The sequence below is a fragment of the Erpetoichthys calabaricus genome, chromosome 18, assembly GCF_900747795.2.
Source record: "Erpetoichthys calabaricus chromosome 18, fErpCal1.3, whole genome shotgun sequence".
NCBI classification, from domain to species: domain Eukaryota; kingdom Metazoa; phylum Chordata; class Cladistia; order Polypteriformes; family Polypteridae; genus Erpetoichthys; species Erpetoichthys calabaricus.
In genome coordinates this window covers 20,801,172-20,818,516 of record NC_041411.2, presented here as the reverse complement: position 1 = coordinate 20,818,516, position 17,345 = coordinate 20,801,172, and the positions used below count along the sequence as shown (strand labels likewise).

General features: G+C 37.1%; 1 protein-coding gene across 1 annotated transcript in view; it reads left to right on the top strand.

Moving 5' to 3' along the window:
* Positions 1-17,107, top strand: part of pi4kab (phosphatidylinositol 4-kinase, catalytic, alpha b) — a 106,702-nt gene extending 89,595 nt beyond the window's left edge. Inside the window, exons 42-55 of the mRNA XM_028824254.2 lie at positions 2,571-2,624; positions 3,951-4,071; positions 4,686-4,815; positions 6,274-6,344; positions 6,474-6,546; positions 6,776-6,846; positions 6,963-7,072; positions 7,359-7,463; positions 13,113-13,238; positions 13,693-13,813; positions 14,131-14,290; positions 14,821-14,910; positions 15,214-15,297; positions 16,522-17,107. Coding sequence (XP_028680087.1) covers positions 2,571-2,624; positions 3,951-4,071; positions 4,686-4,815; positions 6,274-6,344; positions 6,474-6,546; positions 6,776-6,846; positions 6,963-7,072; positions 7,359-7,463; positions 13,113-13,238; positions 13,693-13,813; positions 14,131-14,290; positions 14,821-14,910; positions 15,214-15,297; positions 16,522-16,573 — 1,368 coding nt within the window. The 3' untranslated portion in view covers positions 16,574-17,107. The remainder of the gene's footprint in view (positions 1-2,570; positions 2,625-3,950; positions 4,072-4,685; positions 4,816-6,273; positions 6,345-6,473; positions 6,547-6,775; positions 6,847-6,962; positions 7,073-7,358; positions 7,464-13,112; positions 13,239-13,692; positions 13,814-14,130; positions 14,291-14,820; positions 14,911-15,213; positions 15,298-16,521) is intronic.
* The last annotated feature ends 238 nt before the right edge of the window (positions 17,108-17,345 follow it).

Genomic DNA, 17,345 nt, shown 5'->3' with positions numbered 1-17,345 from the left:
TCATCAGCATAGCTGTGGTAGCTCACGTTGTACCCTGAGATAATCTGACCTAATGGAAGCATGTAGATTGAGAAGAGCAGTGGACCCAGGATAGAGCCTTGTGGAACACCATATAGGATATCATGTGTCTTTGAAATATAATTACCACAACTAACAAAGAATTTTCTCCCTGCCAGGTAGGATTCAAGCCAATTTAAGACTCTGCCAGAGAGGCCCACCCATTGACTAAGGCGATTTCTAAGAATATTATGATCAATGGTGTCAAATGCGGCACTCAGCTCTAAGAAGATGAGAACAGATAAATGACCTCTGTCTGCATTTACCCGCAAATCATTTACTACTTTAACGAGTGCAGTTTCTGTGCTGTGATTTGTTCTAAAACCTGACTGAAATTTATCAAGAATAGCATGTTTATTGAGGTGCTCATTTAACTGCATAATGACTGCCTTCTCTAGAATTTTACTTAGGAAAGGCAGGTTAGAGATGGGTCTATAATTTTCAAGAGCAGAGGGGTCGAGATTATTTTTCTTAAGTAGGGGTTTAACTAGAGCAGTCTTAAGACAGTCTGGGAAGACCCCCGTATCTAATGACGAATTTACTATGTCAAGAACATTATCAATTAACACACCCGATACTTCTTTGAAAAAATGTGTTGGTATTGGGTCAAGGGCACAGGTGGAGGGTTTCATTTGAGAAATTATTTTATGTAAATCAGGTAAATCTATCCCAGTGAAAGAGTTTAGTTTGTTTATAACGGAATACTGGGGTTTAGGAGGATCCTTAGTGTTGGGGAGGTATACTATGTTATTTCTAATATCGTTAATTTTTTGATTGAAAAATACAGCGATAGCCTCACAGGTTTTACTGGAAGTACTTAGGAGGCATTCCTTTGAGTTACCTGGGTTTAACAGATGATCAATCGTTGAAAATAAGACTCTGGGATTACTAGCATTGTTATTTATAATCTTAGAGAAATAGCAGCGCCTCTCAAGACGGACTGTGTTATTGTATTCTGTTATTTTATCTTTTAATATTTCATAGTGGATAGTTAGTTTAGTCTTCCTCCATTTACGCTCAGCTCTGCGGCATGTTTTCTTTAAATCAGACACTCTTTGGGTCTTCCATGGTATAACAATGCTAGAAAATTTTTTAACTGTCTTTTCAGGTGCAACTATGTCAACAGCAGCTCTCACCTTAGTAGTAAATCTTTCCACCTTACTATTTACATTATCCTCGCTATTATAGTTGGCACTATAAACGGACTGATTGCTTAGAATGTTTGTAAGTTTTAAAGCTGCTGATGAGTCAAAGAAGCGTTTTTTAACAAAATGCTTCTCATGAGTGTTTTCTATCATTATTTCTATATTAAAAAGTAGAAGAAAATGGTCTGATAGACCCGTATCAATGACCTGCTTTATATCAACTTTTAGTCCTTTTAATTACTAAGTCTAACGTATGACCTGCTTTATGTGTAGGCTGATTAACGAGCTGTCTCAAATCAAAAGAGTCCAGGAGGTTCATAAATTCTTTTACTTTTTGGTCACACTGATTATCTATATGAAAATTAAAGTCGACGACTATTAAGAGTGTGTCATAGGTCGTAATTAAAATTGACATTAAGTCAGAGAATTCCTCAAAGAAAGACGCATTGAATTTAGGAGGTCTATACACGGATAATACTACAACGTGAGAATCTCCATGAATAACAATGGCAAGATACTCAAAAGGACTTGAATTTACCAAAACTAACATCTTTACATTTTAACTGGCTTGAGTAAATGTTTGCTAGTCCGCCGCCCCTCTTTCTTTGGCGATCTGCACGAGTAAAACTGTAATCCGGAGCCAAGTGGGCAATAGTATGTGCTTTCAGATCAAACCTCGCTATTCTGATATAATTTGAATTTATTTTAAAAAATGGTCTTGTTCAAAGGTAAAAACTGACATTAAATTGTTAAAGAACACCTGTTTCTTTTGCCCGCACTAATCTGGCATGCTGCTACTCCAGATGCATTATGCGAAGCTGTAGTATTTTACTGATCTGTTTTGTGCTTCACTTCCACAATCAGCCTTTTCATCATTTTAAATGGTTAGCCTATTATCTTCATTGGTAAGATTGACAGCCACACCCCTTCACAATGCACTGTGTTTTTTGTATTTTATTACACTGCACTTTGTTATACGTGTGTACCTAGCAGTTTTTCTAAACACTTCCCCTGTGCTCTAAAAGTATCATTTTGCATCTAATTCTATTCACTCTTAAACTTGAGATCTCTGACTGTTGTTTAATGCTAACACCTTCTCAGTAAATCAAATGGAAAATAACTGTCATAATTCAGATTTTTCTTTCATTAAACTCTAATTGACTCTAAATTGTAAAACATGCATTTTTAGTATTTGGTCATTTTTCCACTTGATAAATGTTTATGGGAAAAAATTATATTGGCAGAGGGGGAACCTTAACAGATAATAAGTTGACTATAGAGACAGTAGGTCACATTCTTAGTGTACAGTATAGCTAATGCATTTACTTACATTTTTAAAAAAATTTTTAATCTCATTTTTTCTTGCAGGATGCCATTTTGTTCTATATTCCTCAGATAGTTCAAGCCCTACGATATGACAAAGTAGGTGTATAGACTACATTTCTAGCCTTGGCTGGTTATTGTGCTTTTTTAATGTTAGTGAAACTCTTAACCACTACTATACAATTATTTAATATAAAAAAGTTTTGGCAGTGACACAAATGTTGTGTTTTGCAGTTTTTGTGGTGGCAATTCACATTGGTTTATATTATTGCGCAGAGTGATTAGGTGCATATTAATTAATTGCAAAGAGCTTTATTAGCATAAAAAGTTAACTTTTTACAAAAACCCATTTTCACTTATTTTGTCCGTGGTACAAAAGTGTCCAGCAAATGCCAGCACCATCTTCTCCAGCTGAGTCAGCTATAGAATCGTGTTGCCACCAGTGCAGAGCTTGCTCAGTATTGACAACAGGTGAGTGTGAATGCATCTGCACACTCAGTGAGGCGAAGACATTTGGACAGCAGCCTTGTGTCAACACGAGCAGCAAAGAAGCCACTTCTTTCCAAGAAAAACATCAAGGACGGACTAAAATTCTGGAGGAAGTACAAGGATTGGAAAGGAGAAGACTTGTGCAAAGTTATTTTTTTCAGATGAATCCTCTATCCGACTGTTTGGGGCATCTGGAAAATTGATTGTCCGGAGAAGGAAAAGGTCAACGCTACCATGAGCCCTTTGTCATGCCAACAGTGAAGCATTCTGTGACAATTCTTGTGTGGCGTTGCCTCTCATCCAAGTGAGTGGGCCCACTCACAATTCTGCCCAAGAACGCTGCCATAAATAAAGAATGGTATCAAAATGTCCTCCATAAGCAACTTCTTTCAACAATCCAGGTACAGTCTGGTGATGATCTGTGTAGTTTCCAGCATGATGGAGCACCATGTCAGAAGGCAAAAATGATAATGAAGTGGCTCGGAGATCCTAATATTGAAAGTTTGGACCTGTGGCCGGGTAACTCCCCAGACCTTAATCCCATTGAGAACCTTTGGTTAATTCTCAGAAAGCGGGTGGACAAGCAGAAGCCCACAAAATTGTGATCAACTCCATGCAATAAAAAGGCAAGAATGGATCACCATCAGGCAGGATCTGGCCCAGAAGCTGATATAAAGCATTCCAGAGCAAATTGCAGAAGTTATGAAGAACAGGGGTCAACACTGTAAATATTGACTCTTTGCATAAATTTGATGTATTTGCCAATGAAAGCCTTTGAAACTTATTAAAATTTTTATAATTGTTCTTCAGTATACCATAGAAACATGTAAAAAAAAAAATCTGAAAATGCTGAAGCAATAAAGTTTGGGAAGCACAACATTTGTGTCACTGACAAAACTTTTGGACACTACAGTACTGTACTTGTTTTAATCACAGATGGGTTATGTCCGAGAATACATCTTGTGGGCGGCTGCAAAGTCACAGCTGTTGGCACACCAGTTTATCTGGAACATGAAGACAAATATCTACTTAGACGAAGAGGCACACCAGAAAGATCGTAAGTTCTATAAACACAATTGCTCCTCAGTTTGTGCATTTTCTGGTTACATGTAGAGTTGCAAGGAAATGGGCAAATAAAAACATGATTTTACTCTCTGAACTACAAGTTAGTTAATGAAAAACAAGAGATTGATCTGTTGATCTTAAAACTAAATACTGAAAACACAGAGGATGTAAACCATGAAAGAGGAAGGAAAAACCAGTAACTTGGATATGCAGATGTTTTATGAATGACTTACCTGGGCTATACTACCAAGCTGGATGGTTGAAAGGAGCTTAGGATGTATAATCTTTGAAAAATTATCTGGCGATGTGATAACAATGTAACTAATTCCACACCATCAGTGTCACAAAGCAATTAAAATGGGGACTATGGGACTATAAGCACTTAAACATTTTTAGGAGGTGTTGAGGAGACCAGACTTACTGTGTCATGAGGGATAAATAAAACATGGAACCTCAGGCCAGATAGTCTGTTTAATTTATTAATGTTTACAGAATTAATCTACAGAAATGTAAATATGCTAAGTATAGTTTATTCTGATGTGCTTCTTGTAAAATTCCAGCAGAAAAACTAAGTACATTTTTACACTCCTTTATCCTGCATTACAGCGGACATTGGAGACCTTCTGGAGCAACTGGTGGAAGAAATCACAGGATCTTTATCAGGCCCTGCTAAGGAGTTTTACCAGAGAGAGTTTGACTTCTTTAACAAGATCACCAATGTGTCTGCCATTATAAAGTAAGAGGTGCCTTATTGTGATGTTTGTTTCTGTAACACCTTTCATAGTGAACATCATCTCAAAGCACTTGACTCATTTGGTGTAGGTCTCAGCCACACTGTGGTGTCTGAATAGAATATGCACACAGCAGGTGAAAGGCATTCACAGCAAAACTGGAGAGCATTGTGTCTCTTTCAAATATTACACATACATCTGACATGTATGTCTGAGACTTTGTTCTAGAGTATCAGTTTCTATGACAGAAATGTATCTGCAAATACAGTTGCATGCAGGGTAATACTTTTGATCTACAAGTTAAAATATTGCTGCCGTTTTGCACATATGCTCTTTTTTGATGGGAGTAGTTATGACAGCACCCATTAGAGAGGAATAAAAACAAACATGTTTTGCTTTCTAACCAAGTCCCACTGGCATGATTCCTGCACTACTGGACTCATTAGAGCAGATGCTGTCACTGTTTAAAAATCATCGGATTAAATGTGATGTACCTCAGCTGTTCTAGTTAACTCTCCCCACTTCTTTTTCAACTTTATGTTCCACTTTGAATTTTCTCTTCAAAAGAAAGCTGATAGCCTTCTTTGAACAAAGCAGAGAGGTGAAACGTAGTATATTAATGGTTCAAGCGAGTCAGTTTCACTTGCAGGTTTGTGTAAAATTCTCCTGAGCCAGTATAAGAATTTTTTTTACAGAATTTTAAAGATAGAGCTACTTTTCAAATAAAACTTCTCTTTTTAAACAACTTCTGTGTATTTGTGTTTTGTCAAGGCAGTAAGGGTAGCAATATATGGATAAGACTGGATGTGTACGAGTAGCCTACAACATAATTCACTTCTTTGGTCTTTTGCCATGAGTGTATTGAATGCTGCTTGTGACACTGAGACCAGTCTGCTGGCTTGTCTTGCTTGTCCCCCAACACCTGGCACCAGCACTGTCTGGTTACATGGTGGCAAAACGCATACACCAAGGAGGGGATGATGAAAAATGCATCGTACATCCTTTATAAAACAAAATGATCAAAATTAATTTTGTGCTTAAGTGTGTAACAGTATGGGGGGAAATGAGGGTCCTGCTGGGTTTTGTGTGTGTACTTTTTCTGTTGAAATTTAGTGATATAAACTGTAAATGGTAAACAAAACCTAGATTATACTGCTGTATTATTGTTTAACACATTGCTGCTAAAAGTCCTAGTGCTGCCTGTTTAAGGAAGGCTTCAGTGTCAACATAAATGCCGCCCTCGTTCACAGGTTTGTTTCCATCAAGCACAACAGTAGAGCATCAGTAGAATATCTTAACATGTTGTAGTTGGAAAGTTCTAACAGTTTTTCTTCCTGTACCTTTTTTCCAGTTGCAGTTGTTTTTTTAAAAAAATAAAGCACAACAAGATGAACACAATTTGCAAGAAGTACTTTGTTAGAACTGTACATTACAAACCTTTTGTCATTTGCTTTTCTCTTTAGGCCTGCCCCTAAGGGTGAGGAACGTAAGAAAGCTTGTCTGAAGGCTCTGTCTGAGGTCAAAGTGCAACCTGGTAAGATGTGATGCATTATTAACAAGTCCATCCTAAAGGGGTAATTGATGTTAAATTTTAAAACACAAATAATTAAATCAGTGATGCCTTAACTTTCCATTAATATCAACTTGTGTTTGCCCTCCCCAGGATGCTATCTACCCAGTAATCCAGAGGCTATAGTTTTGGACATTGATTATAAATCAGGAACTCCAATGCAAAGGTGCTACATTTTTCCTTTTAGATTGTTTATGCTGTGCCTCTATTTAAAAACTGCACCAGTACTACTCCAAGCAAATCTCAACGGAATTGTCTTGTCTAAAAGTACCTTTTGTATTGTAAAATTTCCAGGAGTCTTTGACGCATAAACGCTGAATATTTGAATTTTTTAAGCATTGAAAAAAGAAAAATTGCAGTATTACACAGAATGTTTACCCCTTTTCCTCTTCTAGTGCTGCTAAAGCTCCATATTTGGCCAAATTCAAGGTGAAACGCTGTGGAGTCAGTGAACTAGAGAAAGAAGGTTGGAAAAATGCCATATTGTTATGTTGTCTGGATGTTAGACCAGTACCTGCGGATTTGTCAGTTCATGGCCATATATTTTTCTTTTCTCAATTTTTTTTTTTTTTTTAAACTGAGGTCTGCGATGCCGATCGGATTCTATTGATGAGGCTGATGAAACGGGTGCTGGTGCAAGCAAAGTTTGCTGGCAAGCAGCCATCTTTAAAGTGGGTGATGACTGCAGGCAGGTAAGCCAGTGCCTACTACATTATCACCAAATTGCCATTAACACTACAATTAACAACATCTAACTTCTTTCTCTCTATATATTATACACACACACATATTTGCAATTTTTTTTTTTTTTTTGGTTTTAGTTTTGTCTGCTTTTACAGTTGTGGTAAGGATTGTTTGGGGTAATGGAATATTTGCCTTGTTTATTTGTGTGTTATCTGTGATCTGTCTGTTTTCTTGTATGAGATGTATAAATTCCATATTTGGAAGCAGACTGACCTTTGTTTCTCATTTCAACAGGATATGCTTGCCTTGCAAATCATCGGCCTCTTTAAGAACATATTTCAGTTGGTGGGTCTGGACTTGTTTGTCTTTCCCTACCGAGTAGTAGCCACAGCACCTGGGGTAAGAATTACTCTGCTGCATCTATCAATTTATTTTAGAACAAATCAATGTGTTCTCAGCTTACACAGTAATCACTTTACATAACATGCCATAGCAGTTCCACAGCAGAAGTGCTGCAGCTGGACACTTAGACAGCTGAAAAACACTCATTACTGAAAGTGGTAGTAGTACAGACAGACTAATGGCTAACTGAGCCGCTAAAGTAGTTATTACAACACAGCAATACAACTCAAGTCATCATATAAGTCGTGACATGATAGCTCATATGGGGTGGAATATTAAAGGAAGAATTTAAAAATGAGTTGAAATTTTTCAGCTCAAGCCAGAAGAGTCTCATCTGTAATCACAAAAATGTTTTTATCTATCTAACAGATCGGCTGAAACAGGAAGCTGAATAAAACACAACTTTTTCTTTTCCCTTACCTGAACCAGAATGTGACCCCCACCACTGGCCTCTAATGAGGATATATAAACTTTGCATAAACCAAGTATCCATTATATACCTACTGTACATTGGACAAGGAGTATTTGAAAATCACTGAGAATACAAGAAAAAGCTATGAAAACAAAAGGCTGAAATTTCCAGAGTACTTTGTGTATGCAGATTACTAAAAATACATGCATGTTATTATAGTTATGTGCAAAGGTTTAGACACATGTCAAGTTGCATGTTTTTAATTTTCTAAATAAAAAGTTGTTAGAACAACCTCCACAGGAACAAACTTAAAATTAATTTTTTTCCCCAAGTATTAATGCTCAATTACAATTTATTTCCTGAATTTATCAATTAGAAAAAAAATGTGGCTTTGGCAGAGTTTGGGCAACCATTTGATAGATGCACTATTATTAGTTTTTCTTAGAGATTGAAATTTAGATTAAAGGTTAAAGAGTCAGTTAAATCCAGATTAAATAGTAGGATACAAATAGCTAAAGATGGTATATAGCCACAATCACCAGGCCAATACGGAGTCCTCGGTGAACCAATTATGTATGTGTTTGGGATGTAGGAGGAAATCCATGCATTATTGTTTAGAGTATATGAACTGAACCTTTATGCACATTATACATACAACTGAAAGTTTTATACTTGTCATATTTAATTGGATAATCCAAATATGCACTTATTGAACATATATTGATTTTAAAGTGAATTCTGAGATCACAGTCTACACAAAAAAACGCTGCCACGCTGTTAACACTAGAATTACCAGAGCCTACAAAAAAACTCGTAAATCCGGCCCACCTTAAATCCCTTCACACCTCTCTGTCAGCCTCTTTTGTCTTCTAAATGTGTCGATAAGGTCAAGCAGCCTGCTATACCATCCCCCCCACCGAGAATGGGCAATAAATTCTCCCAGTTCCTGCCTTGATTGATAATCTGGGAATGAGCTACCCAGAATTATAAGGGGAAATAATTTGATGTGTGCTTTGTGTTTACAACAATCTGTGTAAACACATCGTTAAAACAGAAACGTTTTTCATGTTTTAGTAATAAATAACAAAATGTAGATATGAACTGTATAATGTGTGAAGGCTGATGGCCAAATATCAAATAAACACTTTCACAAAAGGTGCAAGTACAATATGACAGCTTCCATGGTGTAGAGGTAAGATCCGCTGATTTATAATCCGGAGATTGTGAGTTCGAAACCGGCTCCCCGGCAAATTTACCGTTTTGAGTAGTGAGCTGCTCTTATTGCTAATATTATACAATAAAAATATACATTTGATTTGTGTCTGTAGCAGCCACTGTAAATTTATAGTACTTGTAAAGGTTAGCTTTTTTTTTTTTTCCACTTTTACTCTCTCTGTCACAATCACGATACATACTACTGCCCACCCAATGGAAGACAATGGAAGTGGAAATTCTCTGATCTGGAGGCATAAAAGCTGACACACAAACGCTGGTGAATCGCATTCTTAGCATCTCACTGTCACTTGAATTTTTTTTAAATTCAGTTTTATTGAGTGTTCCTGCTCACACTGAATTAGCATGCACCTTATGGTCCATGATGTCAAAGCCACACTGACAAAAAAAAAAAAACAGAGACATAGGTATATATGATATTTGGAATAACTCATTTTATGACCTGTATAGTACATTGTGGCACTGATGCAACATTATTCGCACGCCTTCTTGCCGTTGTAATCAGTGACCATGTCGGGACCCGGCCACCCGCCACAACTGTTATCATTTGAATCTGATGATTGCATATAGCTAGGAACTGACACCTCTGTACTATTCTTTCCTCTGCATGTCCTGGAGTATAAAAGAAACAGCACGATGCACCCAAAAGTGGACACTGGCAAGATCAAAGAAAAAAAAAAAAAACGCAGTCACTGATTACAACGGCAAGAAGGCGTGCGAATAAATATGAATAATTTGAATAATGTTGCATCAGTGCCACAATGTTTTCCGAAATGTACTATACAGGTCATAAAATGAGTTATTCCAAATATCATATATACCTATGTCTCTGTTTTTTGTCAGGGTGGCTCTGACATCATAGACCATTTCTTTTTTAACAATGTCTTTACATAGATTGTTGTAGACACAAAGCACACATCAAATTATTTCCCCTTACAATTTTGGGTAGCTCACTCCCAGATAATTAATCAAGGTAGGAACTGGGAGAACTTCTTGCCCGTTCTGAGGTGGTGGGGGGGGGGGGGGGGGGGGGGGGGGGGGGGGGGGGGGGGGGGGATGATATAGCAGGCTGCTTGAGCTTATCGACACATTTAGAAGACAAAAGACGCTGATGGAGAAGTGCAAAGGGATTTAAGGTGGGCCAGATTTACAAGTTTTTCGTAGGCTCTGGTAATTCTAGTGTTAACTACCACTAGTACTGACTTCTTACCAATTTACAGTATTCTGCTCAAACTGGGTAACAATAGTTTAATTTCTTTCTCTGAACAAAGCCAGATATATTTACTTTACTACTACCAGCATAGCCAAGTAGCTACCATAAGCACACCAGTCAAGTACATCTTGTATGCACTTTAACACTAGAATTACCAGAGTCTACGAAAAAACTCGTAGATCCAGCCCACCTTAAAACCGTTCTCACCTCTCTTTTGTCTTCTAAATGAGCCGATTAAGACGAGGCAGCAAGCAGCCGGCTATTCCATCCCCCACAGTCGCAGAACGTTCACTAAGTTTTCCCAGCTCATGCCTTGTTTGATTATCTGGGAGTGACTGAACTGCTACAGTTTTAGAGTGGAAATCATAGATTGTTATTTGGAACACACGCATTTCATGCGTGTTCCGTTTCTACAGTAATCTGTGTAAACACATTGTTAAAACAGAAACTTTTTCATATTTTAGTAATAAATGTTACAAAATGTGGCATAGACTATAGCATTTGTGAAGCCTGATGTCCAAACATCAAATAAACACTTTCACAAAAGGTTCAACGATGCTACAACACCTTCCGTGGCGTAGCAGTAAGATTTGCTGACTTAGCGCTACAACAGCCTTGCTGTGCATTACAGACCCGAGTTCGATTCCATCTGGGGAGGAAGTGTTTTTTTTTTCTTTGTAACCTCAAACGGACATAAAATTTATAAATTGGTATGCACTGTAAATTGTTAAGTTTAAAATGTCGATCGTGGTTATTTCTGTTGATTAATTCATACATTTTTACTTAGAGTCAGAACAGGAGCTTATTCAGCTTCTGATCTGACTCTAACAGCGCCACAGTATAAATTCACACCCAATCTGACACAGTTCGTTTTCAAATAATATTGTACTAGTGCAATTATGTTTTCTGATTGGTACTATTCGCGTCGTCATAAAATGATTTCTTCAAAACGTCACATATATTTGTCTTTCTTTTTTTAAAATGTGCGTTGATCACCACCAGCATGTTGTAGCACACAGCAACTGGAACTGCATGTTCTTGCGCGCACTGAATAAGCGCACTGAATAAGACAGCACTATATGCAATCATCAGATTCAAATGTTAACAGTTCACAGTTCACACACACGCAAGGATCGTTTTTCTTACATTTACAACGTGTGTACCTGTTACAATGTATTCACTTCTCTCTATGCTGTGGTTTCTATTACACACCTGAAAGAAAGACAATATATGTGAAAACATCATCGTACTAATGCAATATTATTTGAAAACGAACAGCGTCAGATCGTTTGTGAATTTATGCTGGAACTGGAATTCTCTGATGTGAAATCAGTTCTGTATGGTTGTGGGCGTGGGTGTGAGTGGTGGACATAACTGGGAATTACTGTGAATGTGTGTGGTGTTTTGAGATAATGAATAGAGCTGCGAATTACAGGTGCTTGCTCAGTGTAATAGAAACCATAGCACAGAGAGGTGTGTACACTGCAACAAGTACACATGTAAATATAGGAAGGGCGCTCCTTGGGTGAGCGTCTTTATGTGAAAACAGCAGTGTCAGATGGGGAGTGTCTGATGATTGCATATAGTGCTGAAGTTAATACTCTTTACTATGCTTTCCTCTGCATGTCCTGGAGTACAAAAGAAACGGCATACAGCAACGTGTGGGGACTGGCAAGATTGGGGGGAAAAAAACATGCGGTCGTATGTATCGTGATACACTGCAGAGCTATAGCGTGTCATTATGTGAAAACAGCAGTGTCAGAAGGGGTAGGAAGAATGAAATGTGAATAAAAAAAACAAAAACAAAGCTAACCTTTACAAATATCATAAATTACACCTGCTGTCACAGACTGAAATCAAATGTATCTTTTTATTCTAAAATAGTAAAAATAAGAGCAGTTCACTTCTCAAAAGGGAGTCGTGCAGGATCGAACTCGTGACCTGTTGCTTGCCAGTCAGCAACTGATACTGTTGCGCCACAGCAGCAGTCATTGCAAATAAGTGTCAATGTCGCACACTAAGGCGGCTTTTTTTTCTGCAGTTGTATTTTTGAATAAAAGCGCACTTGATCCGTTATATTTGTACCTTTCGTGAAAGTGTTTCTTTGATATTTGGACTTCAGGCTTCATACATTATATAGTTTATGCCTACATTTTGTCATTTACTACTAGAATATGAAAAAAGTTTCTGTTTTAAAAATGTATTTACACAGATTATTGTAGAAATGGAACACAAATGAAATGCGTGTGTTCTAAATAAGGATTTATTATTTCCACTCTAAAACTCCACTTCACTCCCAGATAATCAATCAAGGCATGAGCTGGGAGAAATTCGTGCACGTTCTAAGTCAGTGGGGGGATGGAATAGCCGGCTACTTGCAGCTTGTACATTTAGATGACAAAAGACGATGGCGGAGAGGTGCGAAAGGATTTAAGAAGCGATTTAAGGTGGGACGGATCTACGAGTTTTTTTGTAGGCTCTGGTAATTCTAGTGTTAAAGAACTGTGAAGCAGGTTTCAGTAGCAAATTCATATATAGAAAGTGAAGTAATCTGAAGGTATATTCCACTGGAAAAGGATCCTTCTCCAAACAGAAGGTAAATGCATAGCAGTCATTGCTTCCGTACAAGGTCATCAGAATTAAATCCACATTCAGTAGCTGGTTAACAACTTGTTCTTCCCTGAGGCGAGCTTTTGGAATGCATCTAAACTGATTAAATAATAGCGCCTGATATCACATTTTAATAATTGAAAGGAAAATTAGCAATTTCATTTTTTTTCCCCAATAGTGTGGTGTTATTGAATGTATTCCTGACTGCAAGTCAAGGTACCAGCTGGGGAGGCAAACAGATTTTGGAATGTATGAATTTTTCCGAAACCAATATGGGGACGAGTCTACACTTGCCTTTCAAAAGGTAACAGTTAACTAAAGCAAAATGTGAACTTTCCTTAGAATAGTTCTATTTCAGGGTTTAAAATTTAAAGCCACTAGAGGGAGACATACTACATAATGGGAATCAATATCTTTATTACACTAGTTTCTTAAAAAAAAAAAAAAAAAAAAGCACAGTAGACAGAATGTGCAGATCATAAAGTTTCATTACCTCCCTCCTCGCATCTTTCTCTTCCCACAATGTGAAGACAGCAGACATTTGAATCTGAATTGAGCTTCCTAAGCTGCAGTTGAATTAATGGGCAGGCCATGTGGTCAAAATGGCAGCTATCAGCTAGTGTGGTAAAGAGAGATCAGTCTTAATGATTATTTCTTTGATACACTCAGGCCATCTTAGCAACACTTAATGAATGCTGCCATCTGTGTGTTCAGCGACTAACTGTACTTCATTTTTTAAATATTTCTACCTCCTGCAGGCTCGGTACAACTTCATTAGAAGTATGGCTGCATACAGTCTGCTGTTGTTCCTGCTGCAGATTAAAGACAGACACAATGGCAACATCATGTTGGACAGTAATGGTCACCTTATTCATATTGGTCAGTAAAGTTTATACATTGATTTATTAATGTAATTTATAAAATAATTAAGTTTATAATTTATTAATTTTTATACTTGCTTAGATTATCCCAGAACGCATATTTACAGCTAGTAGCTAGTAAACTGGGCTTAATGCTTTAGAATTTTAGAAGGGAAACATTTTATTTTTGAAAACACTGACTATAAGAGAGAGGGATAATACGTGAGTGGAGGCCAGGATGTGGAGTGCTGTCAGCCTTGACACTAATTGGGTTTACAATAAGTTAAAAGAGAAGTCAAACAGTACAATAACTTTTGCTTTTCATGGTGCATGCAGATTTTGGCTTCATGTTTGAGAGCTCTCCAGGAGGTAACCTGGGGTGGGAGCCAGATATCAAGCTGACTGATGAGATGGTGATGATAATGGGAGGAAAGATGGAAGCCACACCATTTAAATGGTTTATGGAGATGTGTGTACGGGGATACCTCGCTGTCAGGTAAATTCCTAGAGTGCTAACCGTTCTTTTCATTGCCTACATTATACTGCCTCAGTCCTGCTACTAGAACATCTGGCTTGACAAGTTTGTGTATTTCAGAATATGTTGTTGGGATCCTTGAAGGCAATGTTCAGTTGATTACTAGAATTTTAAGTAATTACAATTTGCTTTTTATCTGTACCCATTCTAGAATCCTAGAATATACTGAAAAAAACTTAATTTGTCAGTGAATTACCTCCAAGCCTTTTTACTTACTTTAAGATGAGTGATAATCTCAACAAGCAATAATCTTGCCTGTCAGTTTATGTTTTGTTTGTTAGGTTACAACAAGCCGTGAAGTAGGAGTTAATATTTTTATGGTTTTCTTCTTTTTGGCCACAATTGTGCATTTAACGGAAATTTGCAGTTTAGACAGTACAACTGATATAATGTGCTACTTCCAGATACTCGCAGATAAAAAAAAGTGTTAATCTGATTAACAGAAAAGGTGTGAACAGTGCTAACTTCTCCCTTGCCTGCTGTCACTACAGGCCCTACATGGATGCAGTAGTGTCCCTGGTGACTCTTATGCTGGATACGGGTCTTCCTTGCTTCCGTGGGAATACAATCAAATTGCTTAAGTAAGTTTTAGAACCAAGACATTTCTGCAGTGAATTAATAATAGCTCTGCTCTCTTCTACACAGCCAATATAAAACTTGTTAGCTACCTACTGCCCAAACAGCTGTTTCATTTTGATTAAAAACACCACAGCTGAATCATTGTGTTTTAGTAGGATGATCACATGGGCAAGCCACTATCAAATGGGGTGACATCCTCGACTGTACAACTTTGCAGAAATATATTTGTCCTGAGCTTCCTTTATGTATGTAATAGACAGGGAGCACAAATGTCACAACAGCTAAAACAATATGTTTATCTACAGGCAGAGGTTCAATCCTAATGTGAGCGAAAAGGAAGCTGCTGCTTACATAATCAAAGTCATTCAGAACTGCTTCCTCAGTAACAGGTATGTCCATATGGGTGCTAAGAATTTGTCACTTCCGATATTTCTTAACCCCGCCTGCTTGAATACAGGAGTAAGGTAAGACTCTTGCACCTTAAAACTCTTCATATTTAGAAAGGTAAGGTCACCACTTATGTGCTGGTCATGTTCCGTCTTTTAAGAATATGTTTAAACAGAAACAGTTTGGTTATTTTCAAAGAAGTGGATCATTAAAGTCACTCTCTCTGTAGTTCTTGTACCTGTGTAAAATAAAGCCAGTCGGAAAACCCAAGGCAGATCTACAAATAAAATACTGGATAGAGCAAAGCCATTTAGAAATACAAATTGAGCCGAGCTAACTAGAGGCAGGCTACCTGTACAAATGGAGGTTTTATTTAGCAAGAAACACAGGTTTAAATTACCCTGTTTATGAGAATATGTTGTAAGACAAAATTAACAAAAATTACATTGATATTATGTGATTCTAAATTAATGCCTCACCTAAAAATGACAATTCTTCTGTCTGTTGCATACCTCATCTTTGTAGTGATGACTAAGAAAAACATTTAATGTCACATTTTAATTATTAACAGAGGTGGTTCCTGATACAGTGGATTTCAATGGGAACCCAATTTGAACAGATGCAAACAAAATCAAAATCACTCGTCATGTAATCCACAAGTCAGGCATCTAAGTCATATGCTCACAGCACCACAGAGACATGCATTTTGGGAAAAGGTTTGTTAAATAAACCATTTCCAGAAAATAGATGTGTTCAAACAGGACAGAGCTTTTGACCTGAAGACCTGCCTTTCTCTATAAGCATGGGGTAGAAAAGAGAGAAAACAAAAATCATTGTTTGGGTGGAGTATTCCTTTAACACCTTGTTGTGAATACACATAACTGTTTTATTAACATGTCAACATATAAATTGAATGTAAACATAACATTTAAATATCCTTTTAAAGTCATACAAAGACAACTGGTATCGTTATAAGATTTTTAAGGTGGAGGTCTGAAGATAAATGATGTGGGTGGTAACAATGAATATTAAAACATTTTGGAGGGGTCTTGACAGACCTCCGGTCCTCACTGTAGTGCTTACTATGTCCACTATGCCATCAAAAAAACATCCCTCTTTTTGGTGGCTCAAGCTAAGAGGTGCATACATTTAAAGCTGAAAACCACTGAAGTGTTCGTCAGAGTTAATTGTAATTTTATTTTATTTTTTTTACTTTTGTTTTCCAGGAGCAAAACCTACGACATTATCCAGTACTACCAGAACCAGATTCCTTACTAAAACTGTTCTTTACAAAAGAGGTTAAGAGAGAGAATAAGCTGCATGTAAATTAACTGTATCCATTGCACCCTGAATTACAAGCACTTTACACACACAAAAAAATATCTGATATAATCTGCATGCATGCTGGCCTCTTAGAAACCCTTTTGTGACTTTTTGTTCTTGAATAATTGAGTTTACAAAAAAAAAAAAAAAAACTTTAATAAACAAAACATTCTAGTTCTTGAATTTGTCATAGGTGACTAAGCTGTAATGAAAATGTTTTATTGACCAATGAAATAGTTTTTGTGTCTTGAATCTGAAGGTAGCACCTCGTTTACCAAACCCGAAAACAATCATAGGCAGTAGGTGTTTTGAACTGGACCTGCTGTAGAAATCCTCTATAAAACATTTAATGTGCAATTTTATTTAATGTCTGTTAATGTTTTGTGGATTTGTGATTATGAACACTTAAATGTTGATCTGGAAGCTCTACTGTTCACTTCTCTTATACATAGGAAAGTTTATTTAATGTAATAAATAATATAAAATCTCCACTGTCTTATTTGTACGTTAAATTGCAGAATGCACAAGATGGTCTAGAAGAATGTTTCTCTTGTTGCATGTAAAACAAAGATGACATGACACCGACCTCTTCCCTGTGCCCAACTCATGGCATCCCTTCAGAATTTGGAACATCCTAATTTGATGTTAGGGCTGAATTTAAAAAAAATGCACAGCTTTTAGAACCTTGCACTTCTACTTCATAAACAATAGTGTGCAGGATCAAGAG